General features: G+C 36.9%; 1 protein-coding gene across 5 annotated transcripts in view; it reads left to right on the top strand.

The window, feature by feature from the left end:
- The window catches only part of OXSR1 (oxidative stress responsive kinase 1), a 99,585-nt gene that overhangs the window by 64,340 nt on the left and 17,170 nt on the right, over window positions 1-18,075 (top strand). For 4 of the 5 annotated variants that reach the window (XR_009542880.1, XM_060162330.1, XM_060162332.1 and 1 more), the window contains 6 exons: window positions 906-1,015; window positions 3,512-3,613; window positions 7,478-7,611; window positions 11,559-11,607; window positions 12,225-12,290; window positions 16,439-16,561. Coding sequence is in view for 4 of the 5 variants with exons in the window: in XM_060162330.1 (XP_060018313.1) it covers window positions 906-1,015; window positions 3,512-3,613; window positions 7,478-7,611; window positions 11,559-11,607; window positions 12,225-12,290; window positions 16,439-16,561 (584 nt within the window). In the remaining variant the exon portion in view is untranslated. The remainder of the gene's footprint in view (window positions 1-905; window positions 1,016-3,511; window positions 3,614-7,477; window positions 7,612-11,558; window positions 11,608-12,224; window positions 12,291-16,438; window positions 16,562-18,075) is intronic. The other variant, XM_060162331.1, reaches the window with a different exon arrangement.

Genomic DNA, 18,075 nt, shown 5'->3' with positions numbered 1-18,075 from the left:
ATATTCCAATGTCCAGAAAGCACATGAAAAGATGCTCAGTATCACTAATCATCAGGTAAGAATGCAAGTCAAAACTAAAAGGAGATACTAACCCATTAGGATGGCTGTTATCAAAAAATAGAAAATAACAAGGATGTGGAGAAATCTGAATCCTTGTTCACTATTGGTAGGAACGTAAAACGGTACAGCTGTTGTGAGAAAGAGTATGGCAATTCCTTAAATCAATTAAAAATAAAAATACCGTATGATCCAGCAGTTCCACTTCTGAATGGAATTATACGCCAAAGAACTGAAAGCAGGGACTGAAACAGGTATTTGTGTACCTATTTTCATAGCAGCGTTATTTACAATGGCTAAAACTTGGAAGCAACTTAAGTGTCCATCAGTGGATGAATGAATACACAAAATGTAGTATATACATACAATGCAATATTATTCACCCTCTAAAGGAAGGAAATTCTGACATATGCTACAACATGGATGAACCTTGAAGATCTTACGCTAAGTGAAATAAGTCAGTTATAAAAAGATATACTGTATGATTCCACTTACATGAAATACTTAAGAGCAGTCAAAATCATAGAGACAGAAAGTAGACTGGTGGTTGCCAGGGGCTGGGGAGAAGAGGCAATTGGAGTTAGTGTTTAATGGATATAGTATTTCAGTTTGGGGAGATGAAAAGAATGGATCGGAGCAAGGAGGAAAATCTGAGGAGATGATGATGGTGGAGGTGGAGAGGAATGGAGTGAGGAATCTGTTAAGCTATGTCTTAATTTAGTCAAGAAGTTTAGCAGAAAGAAGAGAAAAGGTCATGCTGTGTATATAGGGCCATAACTATATTACTTTCCTATCTACTTATGTTAGTTACTGTACTTTTAATGCCTTGCGGTTGTATTCTATTTTAGACTTTGGAGTTAGTGCTTTTTTAGCAACTGGTGGTGACATTACCCGAAATAAAGTTAGAAAAACCTTTGTTGGAACCCCTTGCTGGATGGCGCCTGAAGTTATGGAACAGGTACTGTGTCTTTTGTCTTTTTAAAACGATTTGGGGTTTTGTTACAAAATTGAAAAAATTGAGTAGCGTTTGCTTTTGTTTGTTCTACTATGTTTGGCTTTGGGAAGTACGTCTCTGTTCCTTAAGACTGGTCCGTGCTTAAAAAAAAAAACAAAAAAACTCTAGAATCTTAACAAAGGACATATGAATCTCAAGATTTATACAAAAGGCAACCTAAGGAATAATATAATCAAGATTGATTTAATGCTAATATCCTTAGTACAAATTAAATGACCTGACTTTTTTTACATGTAGTTTCATTGCTATGGCTCTTGAAGGACTAGTTTTCTCCAAGTCCCTCTTTCCCAGTTGTCAAACAAACTGTAGTCTGATGTCGCTCATCCCATCACCTAATGGAAACTGCTGTTTCTCCAATCCAGTGCTCATTTTTTTTGCTCCTTGTTTTGCTCTCTTTGTGGCATTTGAAACTGTTGACCTTTTCCCCCTTTACTCACATCCTTAGCTTCCTCATTCTTCATCTACTTGTCGGGCCATTTCTCTGGCTTCTCTTCTGGCTTTCCTTCTACTGCTAAATGACACTGCTCCCCAGCACCTTGCTTCTGACTCTTCTGTTCTCTGACGACACATACTTTTTTCATCTCCACTTCCCACCTGTTAATTATTTCTAAATTATATCCAGTCGAGTCTTGTTTTTTAAGCCTCTGGATAGATATTTCCAATTCCCTATAGATGTTTTACATAAATGTCTTATGTCAAACTCAGTATGTAGAACTGAATCTACTTTTTATTCTGTTACAATAAAATACAATACAGTACAGGCCTATATTGACCCTGTTGGTGAGGGAAGGCTTCCCATGCTAGGGTTACGGGGATGGCTGAACGCACAGCACCTGACACTGGGCCTAATGAGATTGACAGCAGTTTATTATTTGTATGTACACATATCTGGAGGCAGAGGACACTGCATGCCCCACAGGGTTGCACTTAGGAAGGAAAAGAACAAACAGTTGCTGTAGGAGACAGGCTTTGTAGTATCAAGAGAGTGATATGCCCTTTGGTTTCCTTGTGAAGGTGTGATTGGCTTGTTTGAACAGTTCTGAGGGCTGGCAGGGAAACCTGCTACTCAGGAATAAACAGGAACTGTACCTGATCCATTTGATATGCAGGGTTGTTGGGCCTAGGGGGCCTTCTCCTTGGGAGGAGACCGGGGAAGGGAACTTTCGCTTACGTCAGTAGAGGTCCTCCTGTTTACCCAATGTTGAAGCAGCACGTAATATGGAGCTTTAATTTTAGGTCTCAAACCACACACTCCCCAAACCTGTTTCTCCTCCTATATTGCTTAGGATAGAAAATTAAAATATTTAATTATATAATATGCTGGTGACAGTATAAAGGAGAGAAATTTGGCAACATATTCACACCAACAACTTTAAAAATATTGTCACCCTTGGTAACTTTTTTCATTCTAAAAATTAAGGTGATAAAACAATACAATAACACAGAGGAATTAATGGGGAGGGTGTGGGACATATATGTAATGGAGTGTTACGCAGCCATAAAAAGGAACAAAATTGGGTCCTTTGTAGAGATGTGAATGGACCTGGAGACTGTCATACAGAGTGGGGTGAGTTAGAAAAAGAAAAACATTAACGCATATATGTGGAATCTAGAAAAATGGTGAAGATGATCTTATTTGCAAAGCAGAGATAGAGACACAGATGTGGAGAACAGGCATGTGGATGCCAAGGGGGAAGGGGGGGTGGGATGAACTGGAAGATTGGGATTGATATATATACACTATTGATACTGTGTATAAAATAGATAACTAATAAGAACCTACTGTGTAGCACAAGGAACTCTACTCAGTGCTCTCTGGTGACCTAAGTGGGAAGGAAATCCAAAAAAAAGGGGATATATGTATACATGTGGCTGATTCACTTTGCTGTACAGTAGAAACTAGCACGGCATTGTGAAGCAACTATACGCCAATAAAAATTAATTTAAAAAAAGAAAAAAACAATACCATAACATAGGAAATTGGGAAAACTATGCCTAAGACTGCCTAACATTTTTTTTTGTTCTAGTTCTTTCTAGTTTTTTTCTTTAATAGGCTATATATCTGTTTGTAATAGGATCAGAACTTATGAAAACTTTTGTAATCGTTTTTCTTCGTAAGTGCTTTATCATATAACATCATAAAGTGGTTTTCCATATTTTCATATAGAATTCATTAATTTTGCTTTTAGTTGAGTGTATAATATTTTTTTAAGTGAATATACCATACTTAACTATTTCCCCATTGTTGGTGAACATTCATTCAGTTTTCTTTCTTTCCTTTTCTTTTTTCCTCTTACCAAGTATATTTGGCTTTTGCCAACTTTAGATTATATTTTATTGGCTTAAAATTTATGGTTCTTGATACATATTAGAAGCTCTCTTTTAAAAGTGCTTTTAGGGTGGTAAAAATAATCTTGTACATCTCTCTGTTCTGTACAGGTCCGGGGTTATGATTTTAAAGCTGACATCTGGAGTTTTGGGATCACAGCAATTGAACTGGCCACAGGGGCAGCTCCTTATCATAAGTATCCGCCAATGAAGGTGAAGCTCACATTCAAAATACTACCCCAGCTCATGCCTCAGTTCTCTTTCAGAGCCTTACTTCATTTGGCATTCTTTTTTTGTTGTTGTTCTCCTTCACTTTATTTATTTAACATCTTCATTGGAGTATAATTGCTTTACAATGGTATGTTAGTTTCTGCTTTATAACAAAGTGAATCAGCTATGCATATACATATATCCCCATATCTCCTCCCTCTTGCATCTCCCTCCCACCCTCCCTATACCACCCCTTTAGGTGGTCACAAAGCACCGAGCTGATCTCCCTGTGCTATGTGGCTGCTTTCCACTAGCTAGCTTTTTTTTTTTTTTTTTTTTTTTTGCGGTATGCGGGCCTCTCACTGTTGTGGCCTTTCCTGTTGTGGAGCACAGGCTCCGGACGCGCAGGCTCAGTGGCCGTGGCTCACGGGCCCAGCCGCTCCGCGGCATGTGGGATCCTCCCAGACTGGGGCATGAACCCGTGTCCCCTGCATTGGCAGGCGGACTCTCGACCACTGCGCCACCAGGGAAACCCTAGCTAGCTATTTTACATTTGGTAGTGTATATATGTCCATGCCACTCTCTCACTTCATCCCAGCTTACCCTTCCCCCCACCCCATGTCCTCAAGTCCATTCTCTACGTCTGCATCTTTATTCCTGTCCTGCCCTTGGGTTCTTCAGAACCTTTTTTTTTTTTTTTAAGATTCCATATATATGTGTTAGCATACAGTATTTGTTTTTCTTTTCCTGACTTACTTCACTCTGTGACAGACTCTGGGTCCATCCACCTCACTACAAATAACTCAATTTCGTTTCTTTTTATGACCGAGTAATATTCCAATGTGCCACATTTTCTTTATCCATTCATCTGTCAATGGACACTTAGGTTGCTTCCATGTCCTGGCTATTGTAAATAGAGCTGCAATGAACATTGTGGTACATGACTCTTTTTGAATTATGTTTTGCTCAGAGTATATGCCCAGTAGTGGGATTGCTGGGTCATATGGTAGTTCTATTTTTAGTTTTTTAATGAACCTCCATACTGTTCTCCATAGTGGCTGTATCAATTTACATTCCCACCAGCAGTACAAGAGGGTTCCCTTTTCTCCACACCCTCTCCAGCATTTATTGTTTGTACAGTTTTTGATGATGGCCATTCTGACTGGTGTGAGGTGATACCTCATTGTAGTTTTGATTTGCTTTTCTCTAATGATTAGTGATGTTGAGCATCCTTTCATGTGTTTGTTGGCAATCTGTATCTTCTTTGGAGAAATGTCTTTTTAGGTCTTCTGCCCATTTTTGGATTGGGTTGTTTGTTTTTTTGATATTGAGCTGCATGAGCTACTTGTAAATTTTGGAGATTAATCCTTTGTCAGTTGCTTCATTTGCAAATATTTTCTCCCATTCTGAGGGTTGTCTTTTCGTCTTGTTTATGGTTTCCTTTGCTGTGCAAAAGCTTTTAAGTTTCATTAGGTCCCATTTGTTTATTTTTGTTTTTATTTTCATTTCTCTAGGAGATGGGTCAAAAAGGATCTTGCTGTGATTTATGTCTATGTTTTCCTCTTAGAGTTTTATAGTGTCTTGCCTTATATTTAGGTCTTTAATCCATTTTGAGTTTATTTTTGTGTATGGTGTTAGGGAGTGTTCTAATTTCATTCTTTTAATGTAGCTGTCCAGTTTTCCCAGCACCACTTATTGAAGAGGCTGTCTTTTCTCCATTGTATATTCTTGCCTCCTTTGTCAAAAATAAGGTGACCACATGTGTATGGGTTTATCTCTGGGCTTTCTATCCTGTTCCATTGATCTGTATTTCTGGTTTTGTGCCAGTACCATACTGTCTTGATTACTGTAGCTTTGTAGTATAGTCTGAAGTCCGGGAGCCTGATTCGTTTGACATTCTTATCCATAGAATTCTGCCCTGCATTCCTTCTAACTCCTGTAGCAGTTAAAATCTCTATTAGATATTTGGTATTTAGCATTGGGTGACTTTACATTGTAGTTGAGCTTTTTATATGATGACTCACCATCTCCTGACTGTGTAACTAGTTTGATATTAGGATCTGTTGTGTCTTATTTTAGGGTGTGTTCCCCACAGTCACTTGTGTAGAACAGCCTCAGTGGGGATGATGATCATTTCTACTTTATAAGGTTGTTGGAAGGGTTACATGTTAATAGTAATTATCACTAACATTGATTCAGCACTTATCTGTGCCAGGCACTGTTTTTAAGTGCTTTTAAGTGTTTTAAGTGCTTTTTATATGTTAAATAAGATCCATGCAAAGTGTTCATGTGCCATACATATATATCATTCTCACTGTTATTGAATAAAAGTTTGCTTTGAAGTAGGACATTAAGCAGCTTTTATTAAAAGGCCTTTTATATCCTGAAGGAGTAGTTACCTGAAACGTAGTTTTTAATCCTAATGCCCCAACGTTAGTAATAAATGAGTTTTTTGTGTTTCAAGATGGTCCTGCCAGTACTGTTGGCAGCCATTTTTATCTGTGTGACCCCTTAATTATAATATGCACATGAATTCTATTTGTTTGTAACTGTAGCTGTTGTTTATAGTTCTGCTTGATCTCTTTACAAAATGCCCTATGACTGTTTAAATTGGTGACCACCATTGTGAATTTTTGTCATAGTGATATTATTCATATATCTATGTTCTTGGTGCATTTTAGAACCTTTAAAATGTTATTTTGTCCCCTTTAACAATGTAGAGAGGGACAAAACCAGTAAGCAGATAGTATGAAAACCCTCTCTATATCTGCATATTCAAAACATATGTATATTGACCTATATATTTGATGCGTGAAAGGTTAGTGATATTTTAAGGCCACGGTTTTTTCTTAAAAGTCAAGATGCCTAGGTGTAAGTGAATATTCACAAGGTTTTGAAAAGGATGGTTTTTTAATAACTGTAAGATGGGAGGCTATTTTTAGGTCCAAGAAATGGCTTATTTTTAAAAAGAGACGGGGGAGGAAGATGAGGTTTACTTTATATCATTGTAGGCAGTGACTCCTGCAGTTGTAGCCAGACATACACATGTTAACCTGTTTGCTCAAAACGAGAAATACTGCCAATCTTAGTAGTTCCCTTTCAGTAAATATAAATTGAATCTGAATAGCAAGTAATAATTCTCATTATAGCCTTTTAATTTTGGTGTTGACTTTGTGCTCAGAAAAATGGCTTATACTCTTATTAAAAAGTCAAACAGTATAGAAAAACACAAATCATCCCAAATTCCACCATATAAATGTGACCTTTATTATTTACATCTCTATGCATCAAGATAGTATGTTGCCATGTCAGTCAAAGAAGGAAGAGATTTCGGATGGACAGTTGCTGCAGGGAAGGTAGGAAGAATGCAAACTAAAAGAGGCTGTAGTTTTGTTAACTGGGACATCATCAGTGATTTCTATGATTGAAGTTTCTGAGGAGTTCTGGGAAGAGGAGGTCAGGTTACAAGGGGTCAGGTTGGAACAGAGCCATGAATAGGTAAAGTCAGCAAGGTCACACTCTTAATTTTGCTATGGTTTTAATTTTTTTTAAGATAGTTTGCTGGTATAAGAATGGGGACAGAGGACATGAAGAAAGGATTCCAACTAAAGGACATACAGTACAATGTTGATACAGTTGAGCCCTTGTAGGCACATGCCTGGGAAGCCAACTATCTATAAGATACTGTTTATGTGGAAAACACCTAAATAACTCTAGTTTCCAAACAACTGGTCTAGATGTGAACTTTTAGAAAATGAAATCTGCTCGTATGTTTGGAGGTTGTCTATATTGAAAAAACTTGGCCGCAATATTTAATTTACTTTACTGAGTCTTCTGAAGTTTATATTGTATTAAAAATTCTTACAGGTTTTAATGCTGACACTGCAGAATGATCCTCCTTCTTTGGAAACTGGTGTTCAAGATAAAGAAATGCTGAAAAAGTATGGAAAATCATTTAGAAAAATGATTTCATTGTGCCTTCAAAAGGATCCAGAAAAAAGGTAAAATATGAGATAAAGCTTACTTTTCTCTTCATCTAATATATAAACCATTGGGGAAGCCTAAGAATCACATACATACATGCCATACACACATACATGCACAGAGAATTCAAAGGAACTAAATACAAACATTAGGAAAAAAATGCACAGACCATTATACTAGATTGGAATGAGTGAATTACTTTCTCCCTTCTTTTTAGTATACAGTGTACCCTAAATAGTTAAGCTATTTCCTGGTTAATTTCTTATAATTATAAATTTCTATGTTACTGAAATGCCAAGTTAGTGGGAGGGCTTATTTTCAATTTGCATTTAAGAGTTGTAAGTAAAGCAGTATCTTAATGCTCTTTACAATTTTAATAACAAGAGCAATATACATAGCAAATATTATATTTAATGTCGAATAGTCATACTTATTTCCTTACTAGAAAGATATTTTAGTTAAGTGGACCAAAAAGTCAAAGAGCTTATTGTTAACATTAGAAAAATTGGGTGGCATGTAAGTAAGAGAAACATGATCATCTAATGTGTGTATCTTCATGAATTAAACAGAAGCATAGAATGTTGAAGATCATTGAATACAATCTTTTATCTTTGAGGTCAACCAAAACTCCTGATTTCTAACCTTGGGCCCTGTTCCCACTCTGTCTTATTTTTCTGTTTCACATAGTATATACATAGTCCACTCAGTTTCTTAGCACTAAGAGGTCTTTAATTTTGATTTTTCTAAAGCTCAACAAAAGTAAAAGATTTGAACTGACATCCTTGATCGTGTCTTTAGTATATATAATGGGCTTCAAAATTTACTGTTGGAAATATTGGAAAGGGTAAGAAAACAGGCAGTAAAATTCAAACCTTTGTTTTTAGAACTTTTTTTCTCTTTCTGAATAAATTGGTATAAAACATAGGTAATGCTTTTGCTTCTGCCAAGTTAGTTGACTAAAATAACAGAATTCTCTTGTTACAAACACCCAGAAATGCTGGCTAAATCTATCAAACTTAAAAAACCAAATACAGAGATGAACTTGCAATAAAGGGATGTCTTCAGATGCCAGAATTAATAAGGAAGCCATAAATCCAAGAACTATCATAAACTAATTCTGTGGCTCCCCTCAGTAGGACACTATTCATTCCAATAACCTACTGGTTGGGATTTTTAACTTCCAAGTGGGGACTGGAAATGAGATATTGGGCCTACCCAATGGGGATTTTGAACTGAGATCTCTGCTTAAAGCTAGGACATTCAGAAGTCTGCATCCTGAGTAAAAGGAGAGACCAAAAAACAAAAAAAAAAAATCTGTCCATCATCACAGAGACACAACAGAAATCTTTCCTGAATAATCCAGCCCTCTGACCTGGACATTCTGCAGGTTTACAGTCTGAATTTATACCCATATTATCCAGGAATCCACAGGATTAGAAAGTAAAACAGTTATTACTAAGCCAGTTTTATTTCTGGCAGAAGCAATTGGAAACTGCACTGTTAGAATACTTCCAAAACTCAGGTCCATGAGATTCTTTTTTTCGTTTTTTAAATTTTATTTATTTTTGGCTGTGTTGGGTCTTTGTTGCTGCGTGCAGGCTTTCTCTAGCTGCGGCGAGCGGGGGCTACTCTTTGTTGCGATACATGGGCTTCTCATTGCGGTGGCTTCTCTTGTTGCGGAGCACAGGCTCTAGACACACGGGCTTCAGTAGTTGCAGCACGCGGGCTTTGTAGTTGTGGCGTGCGGGCTCAGTAGTTTTGTCACACGGGCTTAGTTGCTGCGTGGCATGTGGGATCTTCCCGTCCAGGGACTGAACCTGTGTCCCCTGCATTGGCAGGCAGATTCTGAACCACTGCACTGCCAGGGAAGTCCCCTATGAAATTCTTGCACTGAAGAGATCACAATCCAGAATTACAAAACGCACAGTGTAACACTACCGCTGTGAACTAGAAGCAACATTCGAAGAAATAACAGCTGAGAATTTTCTGAATTGATGAAATACCTTTATTTTCAGGCTAAGGAAATATCACCCCAGATTCCAAGTGGTATCCCTCTTTTCCCACTTGTACACATTGTCGTGAAACTACTGGACACAAAGGCAAAGAGAAGCTCTTAAATGCGACCTGAGAGAACAGATTACGTACTGAGGAATAGCAGGCAGATTGACAGCCACTTCCCCAAAAACAACAGTCAAGGCCAGAATATACTGGAACAGTGCTGAGAAAAAAAAAGCTGTTAACCCAGAATTCTCCATCTAGTCAAACTATCATTCAACAGTAAGCATGAAATTAAGTTATTTTTCAGACACAAATTGAGTTTTCTAGTCATGTTTTAATCACTTAAAGAACTCCTCTAAAGTGTACTTTAGAAAGAAGGAAGTGAACCTAGAAGAAAAGAATGAATCATAAAAAACAGTGTTGTGCAAACTGTTGAACATTTTGAAATTGTGACTGAATGAAAAAAATAGGAATGGTAATGTCTACTTTCAGTTTGCATAGCACTTCCACACTGACTCTCTCTTTTAATCTATAAGAATCCTCTGAGGCCCTGGTTCTCAAGCTTGAGTACATATTGGTATCACCTGGGGAGTTCTAAAAACTGCTGATACCCAGGTTTGCCCCCACAGATTCTGCTTTAAGTGTTAAGGGGAACAGCCTGGGCATCAGGATTTTTTTTTTTTTTTAAATAAGATAAGACTTTATTTCTCTCTTGTGTAACAGTTCACATGTGGTATGACAACTCTATTTCAGAAGGGCAATCCAAAACGTAGGCTGCTTCTACCTTGTTGCTCTGACATAGCTAGAATATGACCCTCATGTCTTTAGTCCCAAGGATTTTTTTTTTTTAACTCCCAGATATTGTAATGCACAGCAGTGTTTAAGAACCAGTGCTTTTAAGGACTTGGCCAGGTAATACTGAACCTTAGAGAAGTGATTTGCTCAAGATTACATGGTAGGTATGTGGCGTTAATCAGGTCCAGTTTCTTAAGTGTAGTATTTATTATTTATTCTCAGTCATACTAGTTTGTGAAATGGACAACAGTGCCTTTATGCCAATGAAGTAAGACTGTACACAGTTGAGTTAAAAACTGAGTTTAGGGCTTCCCTGGTGGCTCAGTGGTTAAGAGTCCGCCTGCCAATGCAGGGGACACAGATTCGAGCCCTGGTCCAGGAAGATCCCACATGCCACGGAGCAACTGAGCCCGTGCGCCACAACTACTGAGCCTGCGCTCTAGAGCCCACAAGCTACAACTACTGAGCCCATGCACCGCATTTACTGAAGCCCACGTGCTCTAGAGCCCGTGCTCCGCAACAAGAGAAGCCACCACAGTGAAAAGCCCACGCACAGCAACGAAGAGTAGCCCCTGCTCGCCACAACTAGAGAAAGCCTGCACACAGCTACGAAGACCCAACACAGCCAAAAATAAGAAAAAAATAAGTAAAAATAAATTAATTTAAAAAAACCTGAGTTTAGGTTAAATTGGGGGACTATACGTTACTCTTAGAATCTTCAGTTTTTTTAAAGGAAATTGTGAAATTATTTTTAAAAAATATGTAGTTACCTAAGTTGAAGGCTTGCAAGCAACCATGTGGCAAGAAGCACAGGGCTTGATTTGTGAGTTTAAATATATTTTTTTGCCTCGTTAAAGCAGATAAAGCCAACTTCTTGGGAAATAATATTAAATAGCAAATATATTGAAAGCCACTAAGAAATCATGCTTTTAAAAGAAACATTTCACTAATGAATTTTTGAAAGAGCCTACAATAATTATTATCAGAACATTTCTATTTGAGTTTTTTAATTTTGTTCGATGTCTTGTACTGAGTTTATCCTTTTTGGTTTTTAGTAGGTTGAGGACAGTGGAGTACACTGAGTTTTTATCTTGATGCTCAAGAAATCATTTTTGAAAATGAAAACCCACATTCCACTTGAATTTATAAAAACTTTCTTTTCTGGTTTTAGACCAACAGCAGCAGAACTGTTAAGGCACAAATTTTTCCAAAAAGCAAAGGTAGGACATTCTAACTTGATTTCATGTGTTCATATGATCCTCCTCAATTACCTAAATTAGGTTCACTGTTCAGATGTTGCATTAAGATGATTATTTTTGGAAGAATGATGGTAGATCAAATAATTGCTGAGGGCACTATTTATATAATCTTTGGTATATAAGATAAAAGTATTTTTCATATAAATTAAGTGTCAGGTAAAACTTAAAACAGGAAAAATGAATATTAAACTTTACCATTATAAATAAAATCTGTGGAAAATTCTGTGAAATATACTGAACTCGCATTTCAGGGTTTACTACCGAATTAGTAAACATCTCATTTCCCAAAGATGTGGGTTAAGTAGGATGTTACTGTAGTTGGGAAATGTGGGACCATGATCCCAAAGGACATATGTTAAAGCAAACTTTTCATAGATAATGGTTTTTACGGTACACTAAAGATTTTTCTCAATTTATAAAGTCATGGTAGTAATATACTAAGGAGCTTCAGAAGCTTTTTTCAAACTTCTTTATAAAACAGTTACTATATCACATTTTAATTGTGAATATTTCTGTGTCAGTTATTTTGTTCAATAAAAACTTCTTGTGAGAAGAAAATACTTATTTTTCCTCTCCAGAATAAAGAATTTCTTCAAGAAAAAATATTGCAGAGAGCACCAACCATTTCTGAAAGAGCTAGAAAGGTAAATGGGGATTTTACTCAGTTTTTCTGGGAAATTACTTAGAATAGATTTACTTTTGCATTTTGAAAGTATATTTAACTAATACTGTGTTAACAGTATGAGTATTACTCATTTTCTTTCAGTCTTATCTTTAGCATTCTTTGATATATTCTTTTAGCAATAGTCTACTGTATGCCTTGGTATTACTCCACTATCAACTAGAATGAAAATGTATGTTACGTAATTAATGAATTAATTCTAAATTCTGTTAAATCACTGTTTGCAACTACCAGAGTAAGTTGTAAAGTTGTGAAGTTTCTTCACACCATACAAAAACAATGAAGACACCACTTCACACCCACTAGGATAACTATATCAAAAAAGACAAACAATAACAAGTGTTGCTAAAGATGTAGAGAAATTGGAGCCCTTACACATTACTGACGGGAATGGAAAATGGTGTGGCCACTTTTAAAAAGCAGTCGGGCAGTTTCACAAAAGGCTAAACAAAGTTGCCATATGACCCAGCAATTCCACTCCTAGTCACACCCAAGAGCATTGAAAACATGTACACATAAAAATATGTACATGGGTCCAATCGCCGTCAGCCGAGGGCTGGCTGAGAGACACGCCCATGGCTGGGAAGTTGGCGGAGAAGAAAAATCCACCATGGGTACTTCCGGGGATTCTTCATATTGATGGAAGAAAGTGTTCAGAGTACCAAGTGAATCCCATTGAAGCCACGTGAGGGAGATAGGAGAGGCTAAATATAGCCACATTAAAAACCATCAGCAATGTTGGAAACAGCTTCAAGCTGAACATCCACATCTATATCCTAAGCTGCTTCGGCTGAGTGAATTTCTATTAAATAACAGTATCCTTTCTCTTGGCTGACTGGAAGAACTACATGTTTTAAGAAGAAAAGAGTTTAAAAAATTAAATAATTCAGTCTTATGTCCTTCCCCCTGACTAAAGTAGAAGCCACTTCCCCATTATTTCACGATTAATGTGAAAAAAGTACAGGAACAATGAGAGGAAGTTCATCTGTTTCCAGTAGTAACATTCTGGTTTCTGTTGGAATTCCATCGGCAGCAGAAGGAAGCAGCATATACCACATGCCTCCCTATTACAATACACAAAGCTGTCAACTTTGAACTCTTTTGAAATGTTAGTAAAGTAGAAAAGATGATTGTGGCTTTCCTTCAATATTATTTGGGTAACCTAGCCTTAAAATAGTGAACAAACATAAGTCCTTTACCCTTAAGGCAGGACCAAACCAAGATATTAGTGGTCTAGGTAAGCTAGTAATTTGGCATACCTTCAAATGGTTACTTTTCAGATATTCACTCAGCAGGTGTTTGGGTGAGGAGTTGGGCATGGCAGGCCTTGAGAGGGAGTGGAAAGGGGGCTGGGTGGGGCCTTTCAGTTTGCATACTCTATTCAGTATAACAAAGGCCATGCAACTGATCTGGCTAGATCTCCTTGGAAGGCAGTTTGGTGACCATCTGTAGATTTTCAAATATGCCCTTCCCTATTCCAAGCTGTTTATCGAGGCATTAGTAACTGCAGCATTTATAACTGCACTGGTAGCTCCTTGAAAGGTTACTGCTTTATATTCTTTTCTCTACCTTGTTGCATTCCCAAAGATGCTTTCACACTCCTTATAGATCCAGCCTCCCTTCTATACCATGTACTGAGTGTCTGTTATGTGCCAGGCACTGTGCCAGATACTAGAAATATAACAGTGATGAAGATACTTTCCCTGCCCTTACGGACACACCCTGGGTAGGGGAAAGATTTACAAACAAATAATACAATACCACAGTGATGAAGCCTGTAGCAGTAAAATGGTTATTACTAGATATTACTGGTAAAATGCTCTGAAATCCTTTCTTAAAATAGAAGGTATTTTGAATTTGCCTTTATCTCTGGAAATCTTACCTTGGGTAAGGACTGGAATGAAAAGAGAGTAATGTTAAAAAAAAATATGTACATGAATGTTCATAGAAGTATTCTTCATAACTAAAAAGTGGAAACAGCCTGAATGTCCATCTATTATAAATGGATATATAAAATGTCATGTACCTATACAATGGAATATTATTCAGAAATAATGAATGAAGTACTGATACATGCCATAACATGGGTGTACCTTTAAAACATTATGCTAATTGAAAGACATATTCTATGATTCCATTTATGTGAACTATCCAGAATAGGCAAATGTATAGAGACAGAAAGTAGATTATTGGTTGCCTAGGACTTGAGCAGATTGTAGGGAAAAGGGCAGTGACTGCTAATGGGTATGGGATGTTTTTTGGGGGGTGGAGGGAGTGATGAAAATGACCAAAATTTGATTGTGGAGATGGTTTCACAACTCTGAATATACTAAAAATCATTGGATTATAATACCTTAAATGGGTCAATTTTACGATATATGAATTATATCTCTGTAAAGCTGTTACTTTTAAAAAAGAAGCATTTAGAGAATGGCGCTACCACCAATGGCTCTTGGAAATTGAAAACATTATAGAAGAAATGAAAAAAATTCTTTACAAAGATTTTAGGGTAAAGTTGAGGAATTTCCCAGAAAACAGAGCCAAAAGGCCAAGAGATAGATAACAGAAAAGATGAGAACATTAGAAGATTATTTGAGAAGCCTCAATATTTGAGTTAAAAGAGTTCCAGAAAAGGAGAACTGAGAAAAACAGAAGAAAAGAAATTACTGAAAAAATAATTCAAGAAAAATTTTCTGAATTTCCAGATTGAAAGAGCCCAAGTACCCAGCACAGTGAATGAAAATAGACCAACAGTAAGGCACATTTACCATGGTAGCTCATAATACCGGAGACGAAAAGAAGATGTGTAGCTTTCCAGAGAAGGGGGACAGGGCACGGACAGGATCGGGGTCATAATGACCTCAGCAGCATCTCTGGAAGCCACATCACAATGCAGCACTATTTCAACATTATGAAAAAAAAATGTTTTCTAACCCAGATTTTTTTTTTAACCAGTCAGACTGTAAGTGAAGTGTGGGAACAGAATCAAGTTATGTTCAGAAATGCTTGGCTTTAATAAATGTGCCATGTTGATAGTAGAGGAAGTGTTTAAAGTAAGAACAGGGAAGTCATGTGATCTAGGAAGCATGGTCCTCTAGATGACGGTAGAGTGAGATCTAAAGTACCAGACCTGGTGTCAGTCTGGTGGAACAGATCAGGAGGCTCTGGTGAGAGGCTTTCTCAAGAAGATAATACTGATGAATACCTAATATATGTGAATATGGTGAGAGGAGATTTACACAGCAGGGAGAGAATTGAGGGATGAATATGACAAGTAAGAAATAAGCAAATATTAACTCCAGGGGAAATTAAAAAGTTATGCAGAAAAGAAAAGTAATTGTAATATATAATAAGGTTCACCTGTATAGTTTATATAATCATGTTATATAAACACTGAATATTGATTTAAGCAAAATTACAATGTATCTTGAAAAAAGAGTAGGGGATTGATAATAGGGTTTAATTCTCATTTGCATAGCAGGAAGTTCAATAGATAATTCCTAAAACTAGAAAATCAAGGGGTAATAATAAGAACAGGTTACTCAGAGAGATAAATATAAATTCCAAAAGAATAAGCTAACATGAATTGAAAGTGGTTACCTGTGAGGAAGAATATGAAAGTTAGGGGACTGCTCTTTTTCTTAACAACACTTGCATAGTTGTAGTACTTTTGAAACTATGGAGGTATAATTGTGATTTTAAACATTAAAATTGAAAAAAAAGAGCAGCATCTTCTTTATCTTGGGTTTATTTATTTGAGGGCTTAAACTCCACCCCCCCCACACCTTTTTTCAGTGTCTCAAGATACGAAACCATTAATCAGATTTGACCTGTGACTTCACATAAGAAGGATTTGGATGATGTGCAGGCTCAGAATATGGGAGTACAGGGAGGGTCAGTGGTTGTGAGTAAAGACAAATAGTGGAGATTATGAACAGAAAGCAAGTGAAGGATGGAGGATGTGAGTTTATATAGGAAAACTTCTCTATTGGGAAAATTATTATCTGCTTACAACATTGAAGTAATAGAAGGAGAGAGAATATGGCTGACTTTTCTATATAGTAAGTGTCAAACACTACCATAGTCCACGTCTCTCTTCCTAATGAGCAGGTTCGGAGAGTACCAGGTTCCAGTGGCCGTCTTCATAAGACAGAAGATGGTGGCTGGGAGTGGAGTGATGATGAATTTGATGAAGAAAGTGAGGAAGGGAAAGCAGCAATTTCACAACTCAGGGTAAGTTTTGTTAAACTATATGCTTTAGCTAGAGTTCTATCTTTTTGTCTGAAGCCTCTGAGATAATACTATATTCTGTGGTTCTGTTCAGTTTAACCAGCTAAAATATAAAAAATACAGACAGAATTTTCTTGAACAACTTATTAACAACAGGAGCCCAAGTAATTCTACATGGAAAAGGGGACTGGCATATCTGTTTTACTGTGATAATATTTAGGGTATATAAAAATGACCTAAATCGAGAAATAAAAACTATAGTGTCTGAGATGAAAACACACTGGATTAGATGAATGGCTGATTAAACACTGCAGAAGAAAAGATTAGAGAATTTGAAAGCCTAACAATTGAAACTTTGTCCCTAAAGTCTGTTAACTTTCTACCTGAAGAGGAACAGTGCACCTCTTCTTCAATTGGTATATCCTGGATCGTGTGTGCGAGTGTGTTCGTTTTTGCTAGAAGTGGACACCAAGACATGAAGTGAGCAAATACTATTTGAAAAATGGCGCTGATAGACTTGCTCAGTGCAGGGTTGCCACAAACCTTCAATTTGTAAAAAAATGCAATATCTGCAAAGCATAATAAAGCCTAGTGCAATAAAATGAGGTGGGCCTATGTCTTAAAGAATTTGTTCCAACATTTTCTTGTTTGTATTGTTTCCAGTATTAAATCTGCTTGTATACTTACCTTTTCATTTATAAGTCACATTTGTTTTTACTCTGGCTGCTTGTAAGATATTTTTCTTTATGAATGGTTTTGAGCAATTTGATATGGTATGCCTAGGTGTATCTTTTTTTTTTTTTTCCATGTTTCATGTTTAGGGTTTATTGAGCTTCTTGGATCTTTGGGTTTACAGTTTTTTAATCAAGTTTGGAAAGTTTTCAGCCATTACATTTTCTTCTTTTTTAATATTTATTTATTTGTTTATTTATTTATTTGGCTGCACTGGGTCTTAATTGTGGCACGTGGGATCTTCATTGCCACATGTGGGATCTAGTTCCCTGACCAGGGATTGAACCTGGGCCCCCTGCATTGGGAGTGTGGAGTCTTAACCACTAGACCACCAGGGAAGTCCCTCAGCTATTACATTTTCAAATGCTTTTTCTGTCCTTCCACCTTGGAGAGTCCAATAACATGTATATTAGGCTGCTTAAAGTCATCTGACTGCTCACTGATCGTCTTTTCATGTTTTAAAAATTCTTTTTCCCTCAGTTTCATTTTGCATAGTTTCTAGTGCTGGCCTGTTCATTAGTCTTTCTTCTGCAGTGTTAATCTGCTGCTAATCTCCCATCCAGTCTCCTTTCCATCTCAGGTGTAATACGAGAATTTTGATTTGGTGTTTGATTTGGTTGTTAGTTTCTAGAAGTTTGATTTGGTGTTGTTTTGGCATCTTCAATGTCTCTACTTAACTTTTTGAAGATATGAATATATAATAATTAGTTTAATGTCCTTCTCTGCTAATTCTAACATCCAAGTCAGTTTGGGGGCAGTTTTCTTTTCACTGTGGCTTGAAAAGT

The sequence above is a fragment of the Lagenorhynchus albirostris genome, chromosome 10, assembly GCF_949774975.1.
Source record: "Lagenorhynchus albirostris chromosome 10, mLagAlb1.1, whole genome shotgun sequence".
In the NCBI taxonomy this organism is placed as follows: Eukaryota; Metazoa; Chordata; class Mammalia; order Artiodactyla; family Delphinidae; genus Lagenorhynchus; species Lagenorhynchus albirostris.
Note: the sequence above shows the minus strand (reverse complement) of the source record. Positions and strands in the feature narration are given on the sequence as shown.